General features: G+C 34.5%; 1 protein-coding gene across 2 annotated transcripts in view; it reads right to left on the bottom strand.

Moving 5' to 3' along the window:
- The window catches only part of LOC105550522 (T-cell receptor-associated transmembrane adapter 1), a 31,676-nt gene extending 25,068 nt beyond the window's left edge, over positions 1 to 6,608 (bottom strand). Inside the window, exon 1 of one of the 2 annotated variants that reach the window (XM_011995466.1) lies at positions 6,374 to 6,608. In XM_011995466.1, the coding sequence (XP_011850856.1) occupies positions 6,374 to 6,380 (7 nt within the window). In that variant the 5' untranslated portion in view covers positions 6,381 to 6,608. The remainder of the gene's footprint in view (positions 1 to 6,373) is intronic. The other variant, XM_011995474.1, reaches the window with a different exon arrangement.
- Between the last annotated feature and the right edge of the window lie 11,626 nt (positions 6,609 to 18,234).

The raw sequence follows: 18,234 nt of genomic DNA, 5'->3' as shown, positions 1-18,234 counted from the left end.
GAGCCCAGTTGGACCAAAATACTGTTACACAGCACATGACTGTACATTGTATAATGACAATTATATAATATAACATAATAGAGTATAGAACAACTTCCCTACAAACACATTTTATAGTTAATTTATTAGAGTTGACCAGGGAGTCGCACTGGTTAAAATTAAGCATTTAATGGATGCAGTAATAATTTACCTTTGGCCAAATTGGACTTGTAACCCTGCTTTAGACATAGTTCAAGCTATAATTATTGCATCCAATTTCTATAGTATATACTTTGGGACCTTGTTCATTCACTCATCAAATGCTGAAAGGATGAGACACTGATTTCGGAAAGATTATTTTGACCTTGCCTGTGTGAAACTACCTGGATCTACCCATATGGAAGTAAAATAGACTTTGATGATTTTCTATTCTGGGACATGTCCCAGTTATGTTTTCAAAATTTCTTAAGGGAATGTCAAGACTGCTTCCATCTCACCGACCATTAAAGCATACAATCTGCCTAAAATGGCAACAGAGAGTTGAACTTCAGGTTGTAGTCAGAAAATAAAATTTAAAATTCTCTGTTGCTCTTTCTTATTTGCTTCCATTTTCCACATTTGGGCCTTTGTTCTCTGGACAAAATAAAACATGTTTTAAGAAAAAGAACCAGCCGTATGAAACTCTCCATTGAATACATTAATTTCAGGGATACTATGAACTGGAAGATATTATTTAATACATCCCATAGTGTCTCAAATATAAAGGCCTGGGGATTTCCTTAAGAACTGGCACATTTTTGCTATTATATCCCATGTGAATATTGTACTTGGTCGTCTGTCTGTCTTTGATACACAGTCTACTTTAAGCAAATCTCCAGAACTTTATGATACTCATTTTTGTGAACTAATAATATCCCTTTTTCCTTATTTTCTCTTCAGTTTGACTTATTTGGTTATCTTTTATACTGTTACACTTATTTCTAATACCCCTTTTTCTGGGGGAGGGGTAAATAAATACATGGAAAATAATAATAAATCTCTAGCACTTATCACCCTTGGGAACACTAATAAAAATCAATCTCCTTTCTACTTAGCATTTTTTTCTTTCCATTTCCCATAACACGTAGCATTTAGTATATACTCAATACATAGTTATGGTGTGAATAAATAAAACATAGTACAATATAACCAATCATACTTCAAGGAAGTAAACAGAAAGCCCTAATCTTATTTTTTAAATTACACTGAATCTAGCTATAAATCATCCAATCATTTGGACAAAATTATACTCCAAATAGAAGTTTTGCTTTCTCCTTTCCAATTAAAGAGAATTGAAATAGTTGTATTAGTCCATTAATTGCTATAAGAAGATAATTTGACTCTCAGCTACAAAGAAACAACCTAATCAATATCACAAGCCTATATGCTACACTGAAAGCTTTTGGGAAAGTCCTAATAATTTTCATGAAATATGTCAGAAACACTGAGGCAAAAACTTGGGTCACACTGTACATTTCTTTAGGGTTGTGTTTTGTCATTTACTGTTAGAGTAAATTTGCCCCACATAACCACCTGGAGGGCTTTTAAAACACAATCTAAATTCTAATATTGGGGAGTAGTTTAAGTATGTGTGATGTAGTTTCACATGGTCTCTGGTTTCCTCTGCTTTTGGGGTCCATAATTCCTAATACTTCTGTTTTCCAAGTTTTTAAAAATAGAATTATATACATTTTAAACAGGAAGATTTTTATTTAGAGGCTTTATATTTTATGACATTCTTAATATCTTTCATGATTTTTTGATTGCCAACAATAAATACCCCCATTTTGAAAACCAATGCACACACATGAGAAGAGTAGACATTAAGTAGATAATGGTGGAAATTTTCAACTTGAATTCAGGTCTGCATAAACGTACACACACACACAGACACACACACAGACACTTTATACCTCCCCTTACCCAGTAATGCTAAATACGCAGTATAAATATCTCCATACTCTTGTGGGTATCTACTTAGTACAGACAGTGCCTCTTAGAACATTGGATGCGCAAAGTGCTTAAAACTTTTTGCCCAACAAGTGTAACCTTTAGTATCAATATCCATTAATTGTAACTACTTTCATTTGTATAGCTTTGATCAATTTTTAAAAACTCCCACACAATTTGAATTCAGCTGTTTACACTGTTAAAAAGCCAAAGGCTTTGAGAAATTATCAGAGCGGCAATGGCAGCTAGGAAAATCATGATTTAAGTTTCTCTCCAGCTTCCAACTACCAGGGGCTAATAGTGGTGGGTTTAATTATAAAACCTCTGACTCCCTTAAAGCCAACAGTAATTGGCAGACACTGTCTTTGAAATTCACAATTGCATGCGTTCTGGAAGGAAACCCAGCTAAGCAAATATAATGTCTTTCTGCTGGCAGATGTGATTTACACAGAAGCCTTTACTTAAACAATTAACAATAGGAAAAGCAATAAATAGAATGCCTTAATTGTTTTTACTTCAGGCTGTCTTTAACTGAGACAAGTGTATGAGTTTATAGTATATTACAGCATATAGCTTCTCTTAATGGCTTCCCTTGGCTTGTAAACTCTGTCAGAGCAATGAACATCTCTTTGCATTCCATGAATGTGTAGATTTATTTTAGGCACCCAGATCTCAATAGCAGTATTATGATCCCCATGGGTCTGCTTATAAAATGAGTTTTTCTTACCATGGTGGTGGTTGGTACTAAATAAGGCACATTCTTGATGATTTTTTGAATGTGACATATCATCACTACACCCACAATCCCAACCACTGCCCATCATCCCACGATAAAAGACATTTGAATCATGGATATCAGCACAGGAGGCGGCTCTCAAATCAGTTCCAGGCTTTCAAGTAAAATACCATGCTGTCTTTAATGCAAATCTGAAATCCACTGACTTTAAGTGTCTATTATGAACAGGGGGTTATTTGAGAAGTAAATGGTATGTATTGGGGAATGAGCTGTGATGGGGAAAGAGAAAATAGCAATATTAGCTTTGGATTACCTATTTTCAAACTGGAAAAGAGAATGAGAGTAGTCACTAGTTGTGTGGTTGGTTGTGTGCAAATCACTGAACCTCACTAAGACAATTGTAACCCTGGAGTTCGTATCTTCATCTGTGTTACATTAAGGCTACCTCTTCCTAGCACATCATGATTCCCCTCAATCAACACTTTATTTAATTTAATTGAAGAAAGTATAAATGTGAAAGTAAGGTGGAGGGCAGAAGAGAGTAAATTATGATACCTCCAATGCTAGACTCTTCATTGTTTCTACAATTAAACTTTACCTGAGATTGGTAAACCTCAGAAATTCTACTGAGATTAAAGTGCTGCTGTAGATGAACCTGTCTTTCTCTGTATTTAGTGACTCCATATATGTGTACTTATTGTTTATTTGAGAAGAACCTTAGTAAGATCCTCTGAAGATGGCATGGTTGTGTGGAAACTTTCATCCAATAAAATACTTTATTATGTTTCTTTTAATATTTCAAGAAGGCCTGTTAATTTTGTCATCTCTTCCCTTTAATTCTGAAATGCTGAGAAGATTATGTGTAATCAAAAATGTCTGGAAAAGTGCCCAATAATGATTTCTCTTATTCACTAGCAATTTGTGGACATTTATTACTTAGAACTGTGATCTTTAATTTACAGTCTTTCCTGGATTGACTTTTCTTAAAAACACTGCCCAACTCATAATATTACCTAAATTAAATGGAGAAACATTGTCTTTGACCCATCTGAGTTTAAAAGGTAATTTACAAGTTAGTCCCACCCAGTCTCTAAAAGAAAGGATTTCATTGTTCTCAAAAGGTGATGAGGCTCAAGAGAAGATAAAACTGAGTAAAGAAAATTGAGACTCCTTTTTTTAAAAAAATGAAGATGAGTAAACTAAATTGTGAATCATTATTTAAATTAATGATAGACCAAAGGACTTGTTTTCACCATTTGATTCCATTAATATTGATTTTATGTAAATGCAGAAACACAGCAGGAATTACGATACTAGAACATTGTGGATAATGCAGTGACTACAGGCATATAGATAGGAAAAAAGAAAATACTCGGGTTTTTGTTTTCATACATAGTTTTACTTAACTAGAAATAATTATTCTTTTGCGTGTGTTCAAATTTATTTTATTTTTTATTTTACCTATCTAAATATAAAAAATACTATCATCTGATTCTCTTCTTTCATGTGAAATTTTGTTTTGTTTTGACTTTTAATACCTGTGAGGCTTTTAAATACTTTGTCTTTGCATCTCTTCTGTGAAATTGTAAAAGTTCTCAACTGATAATGGAGGAGCTCCTGTATTAAACCCAAAGGGGAAGTCTGAACTACAAAATGCTGTGGAGGAAACGTTACCATATCTTTTCTAAATTTAGAATTAATTAGTCCTGAAAATAGTTGAATGTCATATTCACTGTCGTTGGCCTTCCCATGCTTTCTGAGTTCCCCATCATCATCGGCTCATGGCAATTATACTTAGTAATGCTATGTTCATTTCTTGCAGGGCACTAGAAAAATGGGGACACTTGTTTTTGTCCTTTGCTAAAGTATGAACTGGTAAAGAAAAGGAGAGGTATGAAAATTGTACGTCAGCTTTTGGTCCCTGTGTGATTTATGTAATCAATTGATTGTAAGATCCATCAAACAGAACAATGGAAGCCAATTCACAGAAATTATAATATATGCAATCTTTACTCCATAGCTGGCCTATACAAATTGGTATTAAAAGTACTATAAGCATAATAATTAAGCAAAAGATGTAATCAAACTATCGCAAATGATAGAGTTATAAACAGTTTAAAAATCCATGCAAAAATGTTCAACCTCATTATAATCTAAGTAATGCATATTAAACAATGAGTTAGCATGTTGTGCTTATGAAATTAGTGAAGATTTTTTAAACAAGATCAGCTTGTGAGGGAGAAGCACTGCTAGAATGAAAGGCAATTGGCATCACTCTTGGAAAAGCGATTTGGCAATAATGAGATTTAAAATGCTCGTAATCTCTTAGTAATTTCAGTTCTAGAAAGTTTTTCTGAGAAAATAACCCTTACTACGGAAAAAGCTATAGAGTTGTTCATCTTTCTGCCATATAAAAATATTTTTAAAAGCTGTGTACAACAGGGCTGGGCACGGTGGCTCACGCCTGTAATCTCAGCACTTTGGGAAGCCAAGGCAGGCAGATCACGAGGTCAAGAGATCGAGACCATCCTGGCCAACACTGTGAAACCCTGTCTCTACTAGAAATACAAAAATTAGCCAAGCGTGGTGGTGCGCGCCTGTAGACCCAGATACTCGGGAGGCAGGAGAATTGCTTGAACCTGGGAGGCAGAGGTTGCAGTGAACCAAGATTGCGCCACTGCACTCCTGCCTGGCGACAAAGAGAGACTGTCTCAAAAAAAAAAAAAAACAACAAAAAAACTATATACAACATAAATGTTCAGCAATAAACAAATGACTAAACTATAACTGAATAGATGTCATTTTTGTTCATTCATTTAAAATGATTAGGCAGAAGTTATATTAAAAAGGGATGTGGTTATATTAGTGAAAAAAGCTGGATATAGTATGTACATTATCATTTCAGTTATGTAAAGCAAACATGTAGAATGTATATAAATAAAAATTGAAAGGAAATACAACATATTTTGTGTTTTTAAGGTGATGGAAAATATGTATGAATTTTTAATATGTATTTCACAGTTCTCTCACATTACATAATATTCATGTTTTCTTTTGCAACAAAAAGATGTTTAATAAATTAAAAGTACATAAAAGAATACAGGAGGAATGAACCATCAACATGGATTCACAACAGCAATCAATATGGATCCAACCCTTTCACAACAGCGAGTCAATATGGATCCAACCCTCATGATTAATCGCACAGCAATTGAATTTTCACTGGCCTTTCAAAATTGTCATCTCTCTGAATGTTGACAATTGCATTGCTTTCTAGAAAATACTATAGTGCCTAATCTCTGAGGAATTAGAATTACACCTATCCTGTTTAATAGCTAAACTAAACTAAAGAGGAATACACATAGTCAACAAAAGCTTCTTTAAAAATAACAAGTACTTCACATGGCATAATTATCAGTGAACGCTTACTGAACAGCTGTAATTAGATTTACATTCTAAAACACTGTCCACATTTTTCTTTCAAAAGAAAAACGTCAACTTATACTCATTAGCATGTTTCAAAATATATTTTAATTATACTAAAAGTTATCCAACATTTTAAAAATAACTACTTTCTAAATACTAAGGGTTTTCTCATTAGGACTTAGAAATTATTAAGTGAATTTTTAGACACACAAATGGAACAAAAACATTTAAAATGCCACTTACCTGACATGCTTCTTTTTTTAGAGAAATCTTTATCGAGCCATAAGACAAATATATAGATTAAAAATCCTCCTACAAACTTCTTTCCTAGGTATGTTGCTATGTTATGTTAAAAGCAGCATGACAGTAAAACTTATCTTTATCTGTGCCTCAGATTCTTTTCTCTTCTGTTTCTTAAAGTCTTTTGTGTGTACTTTGTTTCAGTTACAAACAGGAAATGTGGTGAAGGAGGTGTCTTGAGTTTTGATCTGAAAACAGTCGACTTAAATTGTGTAACGTGGGAAGAAAAATCCCACATGCCTTTGTAATCTGACATTTGAATTTTTATCAATACCTGAGTCTAACTGAAAAATAAATAAATAAAGGTATGAGTTAAACTAGGAAGGATCTTCCTATCTCTGGAGAGAATCCAGTCAGCTCTTCACAAGTAAATTCACATGGAAACAAAATAAGATACACTAAACTGATGAGTAAATAGTAAGCAACCCCTGGGTGTGCTCAGCTATTGTATTTTCTTGAGCCATGATGGAGGACAGGGAGTTAATATTTTTTGGGCACTTAGTATGTATCAGTTGCCTTCTATACTTTCGCTTAATGGGAGGCTAGATGCCTGTCTTATTTCCTGACAATCCTCACCTTGTCAGCATGAGTTTCTCTGTCCAATCTAGAGCCACCTGACAACAAGCTCCTGCTCTCAACCACCACCCAGAGTCTTAATAGCAGCAGTTCTTACAGGCTGGTATACATAAGTATGCTATATGATGCTAGTTTAAAATCCTGGGCCCATCTGAATCAGACTATTTAGGGTGAAGCACTAGAATCTGCACTTTAACAAGCAGATTTTCTGAGTGCATTTTAAATTACATATATTGTATATGATAAACTATTTTAATATAGATGTTCTGGACGATGCTTTCGGAAACTCTTATGGAATAGAATCTATCTTATTCATTATTACAATTTCATAACTAGAATTATGCACACCGGCACGTTGCAGGTCTCAATAAATACTCTCAGTGATTGAAAAAAACAAAACAATGAGTGGCTTGTGCTTTCTTTTTCCTCCATTATAGAAAATAACTCCCTAGTAAGCAAAATACAGTGCATCTTATCCTTTGGACAAAGCTAGCTAAACACTAACAAATTTTTCCATTTCAATCACTTCCCCTCAAATATTTTTTGGTGAATCATTGACTCAGAGGCTGTAAAACTGAAAGAGACCTTGGAGATTCTCTGGTCTAATCTTCCTTAAAAGGCATTTTTAAAGTATGTTCCATAGAACGCTCGGTCTTTAAGAAACTCAGAAGACAAATGTTTCTTCAACAAATATATTTGGAAAAGCTATATAGCTTTATTTTTACCTCCGCAGATACATAGTAAAGGCTTAGGTAAGTCCTGTGAAAAGGAAACCCAAACAATATTTTTATGGGAGTTTTTCTAAACTTATTTGACCAGAGGACTCTCCATTCAGCAGCTAACCATGAGCAAAGTGACAGGTTTTATGACGCAGGCCTGGATGCTCACAGAACAAGACTTCAGGGAACAGCAGCCTCAGGTTCATGCAGGGATCAGAGGACAACAAAGTATCAGAAGGTTTCATCCTAGAATTAAATGGAACATAGGGAGGAAGACTGCTGAAAAGTTGAATCCCAGACATTCAGGAGGGTTCAGGCACCTGATAAATCAGTTTGAGAGGAGAGGGCCTAGTTATGGCCTTGAGGAGTTGAGCTTTGGTCCTGAAAGAGGGTAACTGGTAAGAAAAGTAGAAGTCCTAGGCTCCAGAAAGAACTACAGAGGTTACCTAAGCAACACCTTGGAATATGGACAAAGTAGATGCTCACAACTGGAGCATACAGAGGGCATTGGAAAGAGAAAGAATTTCAGGACTGGAAATTTGGGTGCTGGCATTCCTTTGTTAGAACAAAATTATCACAGAGGATGGGGAAAGAAGGAAGGAAGAAGGAAGGAATTGCAGAATTTTCTGGAATTCTGCAATTCCAGAAAAACGGTGTTTAATTATTATTGGCTGTGAATGGAGAGAAGGTCAACTCAGCAAGAATGACTCAGGCAAAAATGCAGAAACTCTGTGGTTTGCTCAGAAGAAGTACCTCTTAGAGCAGCCCAACAGGAAGAGAGACCCAATGCAAACCCACCTGTTCGGAGAGCAGCTGTCTAAGGGCTTCCCTGCCTCAAGTGTATGCTTTTACACAGACAGCTGCAGGAAGCTGGGGAAGGCAAGAGAAGAGACGTTAGCAAGGATATGTCCTGCTTCAGAGAGAGCCTGAAGTACCTGTTGAGTGATTACCTTATGGTTTAAAAGGGTTAATGTACATCCTATGCATGATTGACATCTCTAAATGGTAAAAACTTAGGCTAATAAATCTGAACCACTTCACAGTTTCTAATTATTATAGTATTTTTGAAAAGTGATCTTCATTACAATGTTCCATTCCATAGATTTAAATAATCTATGGAGATATAACAAGATCCTTCAAGGTCACGCAGGAAGCCCGTGCCTGCACATTAGTTAGTTCCATAGATGTTTGAAATTTGCCAGGAAAAAAAAAAAAAGCTTTTCATTAAATATAGATAGCTGAGCACATGGAAACATTATCAGAATATAAAAAAGCATATGGATATGTATTTGTTATAAAATATATTAGAAAGTGCATTCAGAGATTTGAATGATGGCCTCATGAGCCACGTTTAAATAATAAATAAACATGAGGCCTCTGTAGTACTTTTTAAGGAGATGGGTTACCAAAAGGGAATTTCAAAGATAGCTAGATGAAGCAGAAATGTCTCGACAAGATTAAAGCAGTTAGAGATGTTGTAGGAAATTTTGGGGGGAAGTTTTGATGGGCACTTGTCAAGAAATAAAAATATTAAGGCCAACAAAATTGAGGTTTTGTTGCCAACAGAAAATGAAAAACATGTCAGAATGGCAGCTGCCATTCAGTTTCAGAAAAATGGGTCAGAGTGTAGAAAGAGGCCCGGTTTTTCAAACTTCTTTTTTAATGATCATCTGTCATTTTTATAATTAATTTTCATCACCATAATGTATTTTCTTATATCTCTGTGTGTGTGTGTATATATATACACACATATATATACACACACACACATATATATATAGAGAGAGAGAGAGAGAGAGTCTGAGGGTTTCTAAGCTGCTGAATAGATATATTTACAAATGTATTTAGCTATTGTTTAAATTACTTACAATAACATGCACCAGTGTTATAACTGGAATAAAAGATGTGCCCTTATTGTAAAGGCTCTTTATAATATCTGTTTTATTGAAACACTACTTACCTCTCTGTAGTTTTTCTTTATTCGGGTGAGTTGCTGTTTAGTCATACTGAAGCTAGTACAAAGTAAGCAAACCGCTTGATGAGAGAAAGGAGCGGACGGGCCACCTGTGCTATCAATTATGCTATTTTCTCACCTGTGAAATTATTCAAAATTATTCAAAATTGATTATGAGGTTGCAGTTGCCGCTGATTAGACTATATTAGTATTTATATTTTCATTGAGTTTAGACTATGAGGTCCTCCAGAAAGCACAATTATTCAGACAAAAAAGATAAAAGCAAAGTAAAAGCAATAGAACAATGCATAGACTTAGCATCAGATTTTTCTATCTTTTTATTACAAGTATCGTGCCTTACAGAACCAGAAGTCTTAAAAATTAAACACTAAAAATAAAACCGTAGACACAAAAACTTCAGAAACAGTAGAGAAAAATGTCTAATATTAGGTAGTCTGTTTTCCTATATGTGAGAGGCTTAAGTATCCAGGTTTTCTAGAAGACAACAATTTGCCCCATTATACCGCTTTCTAGGTAGTGCTCTGGAGGGAATACTATCAGCAAACCTAAAGCATTCTGAGAAATCTTGGTCTCATTTGAAACACAACTGATTCCAACAAAGTAAATCAGCTTATTTACCACAGCACTTCTCAGAGATAATATTCAATTTCTCTGAGGCTATGTTACACAGTATTTTTAAAAAGTATTTCATAAGAGTTAACATCCCTTTATTTTTAAAGCATTTTACAAGACTACTGTTATAAAGCATATGTTTTAGAAAACACGGGATCAGCCAACTTTTTCTTCCTCTTGAACTGGCTCTTACTCTCTGGCCCCTTCTGACATTGAGGGCCTGGCGTACTTGAGGAGCACCATGATAATATCAGCTGTAACACCTGAATGTCAATTTTTGTCATTAGAGATAGTTTTCTTAAGATTAAAAAAGAATGAGTCCTTACAACTCAAATGCCCTAGGACACAGTTAGCATCCTCAGAATATCTTACACAGTGAGTCTAGTTCTAGTGAGTCCTCTACCAAATGAGATATATGATAGCTTAATTTTGATTAAAATAAGAGACTTGGTGCTAGACTATTTTTAGGAAAAGGCAAATTTTAGTTGAAGGACCCCAGGGAATAGGAGCACTGAGTGGAAGCAGGAACACTAAGAAGTGAGGCACCAGTCAGGGTTCTGGCCGGCAACAGATGCTAACAGTCAAACGGGTGGTAGAATGAGTTAAATGAAGAGAATACATTTACGACGGTGCAGGCAGGGCTAGCAGGAAGCAAAGGGAAAGTGAAGCACTTCTGGGTTAACAATAGAGGGAGCCAATGACCACCCATGGCTCGAAAATCTTGGAGGAGCATCAGTAACTGGAAACCAGCAAGTAGCCATGGCAGAGCTGCCTGACAGGAGCTATGGCTTTCAGAAAAACAAAAACAAAAACAAAAGTGAAACAACAACAACAAAAACCAGCCATTGCCATGTTACAAGCCAGCAAGAAGAGAACTATGGGAAAAAAAATCTCAATTTTGCTCTCCTCTGCCTTCCATTCTTCCACCCATTTCCTCATTGGCCAAACCCAACAGTCAGAGGAAAAGGCAGCCCTGATGATGCAGTTCGTAGAAGTTGCCCTTGCAAGGCTCAAAGATGGGTAAAGAAGAAGAGAGAGTGGACCTGGAGTGATAAACATGTGAGTAAGACGTGCAGAGAATGAGCTTAAGTTTAGATAATTACCCTCTGTTCTGCCTAACATGGATTTCAAAATGTTAGAGGTACACTAATTTTCCAGAGCACAGAAGAGTAAATAAGAGCAACTTATTTTTATATATTGAACTAGATTCATCAGGGCAATTTTACTGACCTTAAAAGAATACCTGAGATGTCTTAATTAACATTTAGCTGGTTCTGCATAATAGAACAAAACTAAGAATAAAATTTGTCCGTAGATTGTACAAAAATGCTGGTAGGAGGGATATAATAATGGAAACTATATACAAAAATTTCCCAGTGTTTAAGAAAGATATGAATTTTTAGAGTGAGAAGACTCAGAGACAGAGATAATGAAAAAACAATAAGGTCAATGTAGTAGATGGTTGGTATTTGAGGAATCTAAATTAAAGGTTTATGAGAATATTTTGTACTATTCTTGCAATTGTTTTGAAAACTCTGAATTATGCCAAAATGAAAGTTTTCAAAATGTAAATTACTTAGAACAGTGTCTGGTACCTGTGAAATGCTCAGTAAGTCCTAGATGCTAATGTTGTCCGTATTACCCTGATAACAAAATCAGATAAAGGCATTACAAGACAAGATAACTACAGATGAATTCTTTCTCATAAACACAGATAGCAAAAATTTTAAACAAAAGGTTAGCAAGTTGAATCTACCAATGCAATAAAAGGATAATATATAGTGACTGAGTGAGGTTTATCCCAGGAATAAAAAGGTGGTCCAATATTAGAAAATCAATCAATGTAAATTACCATATTAACAGACTAAAAAATGAACAAACAAAAAACATGTGATCATCTTAATAGTAGAAAAATGATTTGGCACAATCATTAAGCTCTAAATTAAGCTCTGAGAAAACTAGGAATAGAGACTTCCTCAACATAATTCAGAGTATTTACAAAAAAACCCTACAACTCACATCATCTTTAATTGTGAAATACCAAATGTTTTCTGCCTAAAATAGGTACAAGGCAAGAACATTCACCCTCACCACTTTAATTCAACATTGTACTGGAAGTTCTAGCCCAAGCAATAAGTAAAGAAATTAAATGCATTTGAATTAGAAATGAGGAAAAACTGACTTACAGATGATGTGATTCTAGGGAATCTACAAAAATACCTGCTAGAACTAATTACCAGGTATAGCATAGTGTCAGGATACAAGAATAATATACAAAAATATTGATTTTATTTATAATACTGGCAACAGACAATCAGAAATTGAAATTAAATTAGAACAGAAATGAGATCAGTAAATTTGGGGGTAGAGACTGACTACAAAAGATTACAAGGAAATTTTGGGGGAAAATTTTAAAAAGTGAATTTTTACTGTATCTAAAGTATACCTCAATAAATCTCACTTTTAAAACGCTAAGAAAAAAATAATCTATGAGTCCATTTTGGTAAACAAACTAAAAAACGACTGAATAAATGAAAAGGGAAAATTATTTCTTAGAATAGAATGCCAACTAAAAATTGAAAAAAGAATGATGGAGTTAGAAAATCTACCATTTTACGACTATCAAATTAGTAACTGATTCAGAAAAAGATTTGTCATTAGATGCTAAAGTAATATGTGAATAATTAATGAGCAAGGAGATATTTATCCAGTTTCAAAATGTCTTCCTACAAATTATTTATTAATTTAAAAAATCCATTAAATTCATGGTAGAGAAATCTAACAGATACAACCTTAACTAAGTATCGAAGTTAGTGTTACCAATAATGGGGCAAACCAAAATCATTCATCTCCTGATATAGTGCACTGACAAGTATTTTTCTGGTATTCTTGTGAAAATTGCCAAACGTTAACTAATCATGAAGTATCAGACATGTCCAAACTGAGAGGCATAATACAAAAATAGCTGACCCACATCCCTCAAAAACATCAAGATCAAGAATGACAAAAAATGCTGATTAAATGTTCCAGATTAAAGCAAACTAAGGAGACACAACAAGTGAAGGTAAAGCATAATCTTACATTGGATCCTGGGCTGTGGGGAAAAATAACTATAAAGAACATTATTGGGACACTTGCCAAACTTTTAATACAGACAAGTAGATAACAATATTATATCAATGTTAAATTTTCTGATTTTGATAGTAGTATAATGGTTATGAAATAAAAAGTCTTTGATCTTAGGAAATATATACTAAGGATTGAGAGATTAAGGAGTATAATCTCTGAAATTTACAATCAACTTCAAAATACATGCAAAGAAAGAAGGAGGAAGAGAGAGCAAATGATATATTCACCCCAAAGCAAAGGGGGGAAATGCTAATGACTCGCATATTTGGATAAAGGGTATATGCAACAACTTTGTGCTATCAATTTATGTGCTATGGTTTAGCTACAGTCCAAAAGAAAAGTTACAATGTTAAGCTATTAACTTATTTTATTTTTATTTATATTTTTTGAGACATGATTTCATTATATTGCCCAGTCTGTTCTCAAATTCCTGTCTTCAAGTGATCATCCTGCCTCAGCCTCCCCAAGTGCAGGTATTACAGGTGTGAGCGACCACTCCCAGTCAACTGTTAATAATTAAAAGACGATTAAATCAGCAAATCAAGCACCCAACTCAATAAGTTATATATCTATAAAATAAATCTAAAGAAAATTAATATATTAATTGGTCAAGATAAAAGCAATAATAAATTAGAAAACAATAAAAAATTCCTGCTAATAAATAGATCTAAAGACCTAATTTTTGAGACCTCAGCACTGAAATAGATAAATTATTGGCTATTCAAGTATAGTTACAATGGAGAAAGTACAGATATGCAATACAAGAAATGAGAATTGGAAAATAATACAAAAAGGATATTGACAAGATTATAAGAAGACCTAGTTGATAGATAAGATTTCTTAGAAAAATATAAATAATCAAAACTGACCCCATTAGAAGATAACTAAACAGGAAAATTCTCATGAAATTGAGAAAAATTATAGTAAGGATCTACTCATTAAAATGTGACAACTCTTCACTATTGGGAATCTTTTTAGTGTTTTGATACTGAACATAATGCCAATTTGGCTCAAGGCAGAGGTTCAGTATAGATGTATATTTGGATAAGCATTTAATTATAGAGACAAGTATGTAGGAAAGATCACTATTATCGTGTTAAAGAAATAACCTTCAAATATTCTGTATTTTTAATCAAAATTATATTATATATATAATTTTATATATAAGTCAAATAGAAGGAGAGTGATTTTCTTCTGGTAATAGTGGCGTGAATAGATTATAGAATTTCCCTTTGCAGAAAGCAAGTATAAAACTGGGGGGAAATATCTTAAACAACTATCTGGAAATTGATCAAAGGCAAACAACAAGTTGTAAAATGTTTATTCTTGGAATACTGCTGCAGTTTCAGGTAAGAATGCTATAGTACATGGCCTTCTAGCCTGGGCTGCTCACATCCTCTCTCCCCTCCTTTGTCCTTTATCCTACATTGCTTGGTAGGGTGGCATCCTTGATTTGGAGTCGGGCAAGAGTAACACGTGAAAACCCATATATTGCTGGCTAAAAGTGGCAGTCTCCATTAGGAATGAATGTTCAAAGACCATAATTTTGCTAGTTCAAAGTTGCAGATCTGGTTTTGGAGAAAGGGCTCACCAGACACAAATTTAATGGTAAGAGATTTAGCAGGCGTAAGGTAAGCTATCCACGCATCCCTGTCTATCTGCTAAACTATGCATGTTGTGGAAGAAACCCAAGAAGGCCCATGGAAGAAAGAAAGCCGTGGCAGACACGAAAGCTGGCTGCAACTTTGAATGTTTTCCTTCAGTCCACACATAGCTTAGTAAACAATGGATGGGGAAGGCTTGGGGAATTGAGGTGTCTGCTGAAATCACTGGCTGACCACTAAGCTATACAGACACAGGAGTTGCTGCAAGGAAACAAGACTAAGAAATAAGCTTAAAAATTCTCAGCGAAAGCACTGTTGGCCTCACTTTATGGGAAAATAAATTATGTAGTTTTAAGTTGAAGCAAGTTACTAAAACACACACACACGTATGCACAAACACACACACACAAACCAGTGCACCTTTGAAAAGTAAAATTGCAGAAGTGCAACAATCTATTATTTAAAATTTTAATTTTCACATATACATTACAAGATATGCAAAGAAATAGAAGAGTATGACCCATACACAGGAGAAAAAAAAAAGGAAAAAAACAGACCATAGAAACCGACTCTGAGGAACAGAGATGTTGAATTTAGCAGGCAAAGACTTCAAAGCAAATTTACAAATTTGTTGAAAGAATTTAAAAAAATATGTTCAAGGAATTGAAAGGAAATAACCAATCAACGAGTTAATTAATGGAAAATTCAGCATAAAAATATAAACTACACAAGAGCACCAAACTGAAATTTTAGAATTGAAAAGTATAATAATTAAGACTTAAAAAATTCACTAGGTGAACTCAACAGCAGAGTTCAGATCACAGAAGACTCAGTAATTTAGAAGATAGATTAATAGAAACTGTGCAATCCAAAGCTCTAGGAAAAAAAGGGTTGAACAAAAGGAATAGAGTCACAGAGATCTACCAGACAATTTCAGGAATTCCAGCACATGTTTATTGGGGATTATGAAAGGAGAGGAGAGAAAGGGAAAGAAAATCATTGGAAAATATAATGGCTGAAAACTTTGCATTTTGATGAAAAACATCTACTTCCAGACCCAAGGAACTCAATGAACACCAACAAATACACTCATAAAGGGAAACATACCTAGACACAACAAAAATCGAAAGAATTCACTGCTAGCTGACCTTACCTACAGGGAAAAACAAGGGAAGTTCTTTGGGCTGATAGAAAGGACACAGACAGTAACTCAGATCCATAGGAAGAAATGTAGATCACAAGAAATATTTGAGTAAATGAAAAGATTGTATGTGTGTACTTACACCTTTTCTTATCCTTTCTTAATTTCTTTTTGTATCCTTTCTTAATTTCTTTTCGTATCCTTTCTTAATTTCTTTAAAATCAGAACATTGTTTAAAGTAATAATTATAACACAGTATTGTTCAGTTTATTTGTGGTAATTTCATATGTATGACATTAATAACACAAAGGGATGGGGAAAGATAAAATGGAGCTTCACTGGTGCAAATTTGCTGTATTTTACTAGAGTTAAGTCAGTGCTAATTTTAAATGAATTGTGAAAGTTAAAGATAAATACTTCGATCTCTAGAGCAACTAATTTTTAAAAATCAAACACACACACAAAAAAGACAGTCAAGTCATGCATGGTGACACATGCCTGCAGTCCCAGCTACTCCAGAGGCTGAGCTGGGAGGATCCCTTGAATCCACGAGTTCAAGGCTACAGCAAGCTGAGAACACATCACTGCACTCAAGCCTGGGTGACAGAACGAGATCCTGTCTCAAAAAAATATAGCCAAAATATCAACAGAAGAGTTAAAAATGATATTCAAAACTACCAAAGAAGACAGTAATGAAAGAATAGAGAAACAAAAAAGACATTAGATATATAGAAAACAAATAGCATAAGGGCAGATAATTTTAACTACAGTCATATGTCACTTAACGACAGGGATACATCTGAGAAATGCATTAGGCGATTTTGTGGTGCAAATATCGTAGAGTGTACTTACGCAAACCTAAATGGTATAGCCTACTACACACCTAGGCTATGTTGTATATAGCCTATTGCTCCTAGACTGCAAACCTATATAGCATGTCACTGTACTGAATATTGTGGGCAAATGTAACTCAATGGTATTTTGTGTATCTAAACATATCTAAACACAGTAGAGTTACATTAAAAACACAGTATTATTATCTTATAGGACTACTGTCATACATGCAGTCCATCCTTGCCCAGAATGTCATTATATGGAAAATGACTGTATACGAATGATATAGTTTGGCTCTGTGTCCCTACCTAAATCTCATCTCAGATTGCAATCCCCACATGTGGAGGGAAGAACCTGGTGGGAGATTATTGGATTATGGAGGTGGTTTCCCTATTCTATTCTCATGATGGTGAGAGAGTTCTCATGAGATCTGATGATTTAAAAGTGTACACTTCCTCTTCACTTGCTCTCCTACTGCCTTGTGAAGAAGGTACTTGCTTCTCCTTTGCCTTCCACTATGATTGTGATTTCCTAAGCCCTCTCCAGCCGTGCCAAACTGTGAGTCAAGTAAACCTCTTTTGTCTACAAATTACTCTGTCTCTGTCTTTATAGCAGTGTGATAATGGACTAATACAACCAATGACACATTAAATGTGAATAGACTGGACACCCAATCAAAAGGCATAGATAGAATGGATTAAAAAACAACATCTTACTATTTGTAAAAGATGCACTTTAAATTCAAAGGAACAAATTGGGAAGGGTAAAAAATGAAGAAAGAGGTGCATACATACCATAACAATGACAGAGTTGAAATGGTTATATTAATATGAGATAAAATAGACTTCAAGATGAAGAATTTTACTAGACATGATCTTGTTAATAACATTTTCTAATGATAAAAGGATCAATACATCAGAAATATATAACAATTATAAATATATAGGCTCATAACAGAGCCCCCAAAACAAATAAAGCAAAATGTGACAGAATTTAAAAAGAAATAGAAACTATAGTTGGAGATTTAGCCATTCCTGTCACATTAATTGATGATAAAACTAGAGTGAAATCCAGTAAGGATACGGAAGACTTGAACAACACTGCTAAATTATAAGACCTAATTGACATTTAAAGAGTATTCCGGCCGGGCGCAATGGCTCACACCTGTAATCCCAGCACTTTGGGAGGCTGAGGCGGGCAGATCATGAGGTCAG

This window comes from Mandrillus leucophaeus, unplaced genomic scaffold (assembly GCF_000951045.1).
Source record: "Mandrillus leucophaeus isolate KB7577 unplaced genomic scaffold, Mleu.le_1.0 Scaffold113, whole genome shotgun sequence".
NCBI lineage: Eukaryota > Metazoa > Chordata > Mammalia > Primates > Cercopithecidae > Mandrillus > Mandrillus leucophaeus.
The sequence above is the reverse complement of the archived record's forward strand: the minus strand, read 5'-3'. Positions and strand labels throughout refer to the sequence as shown.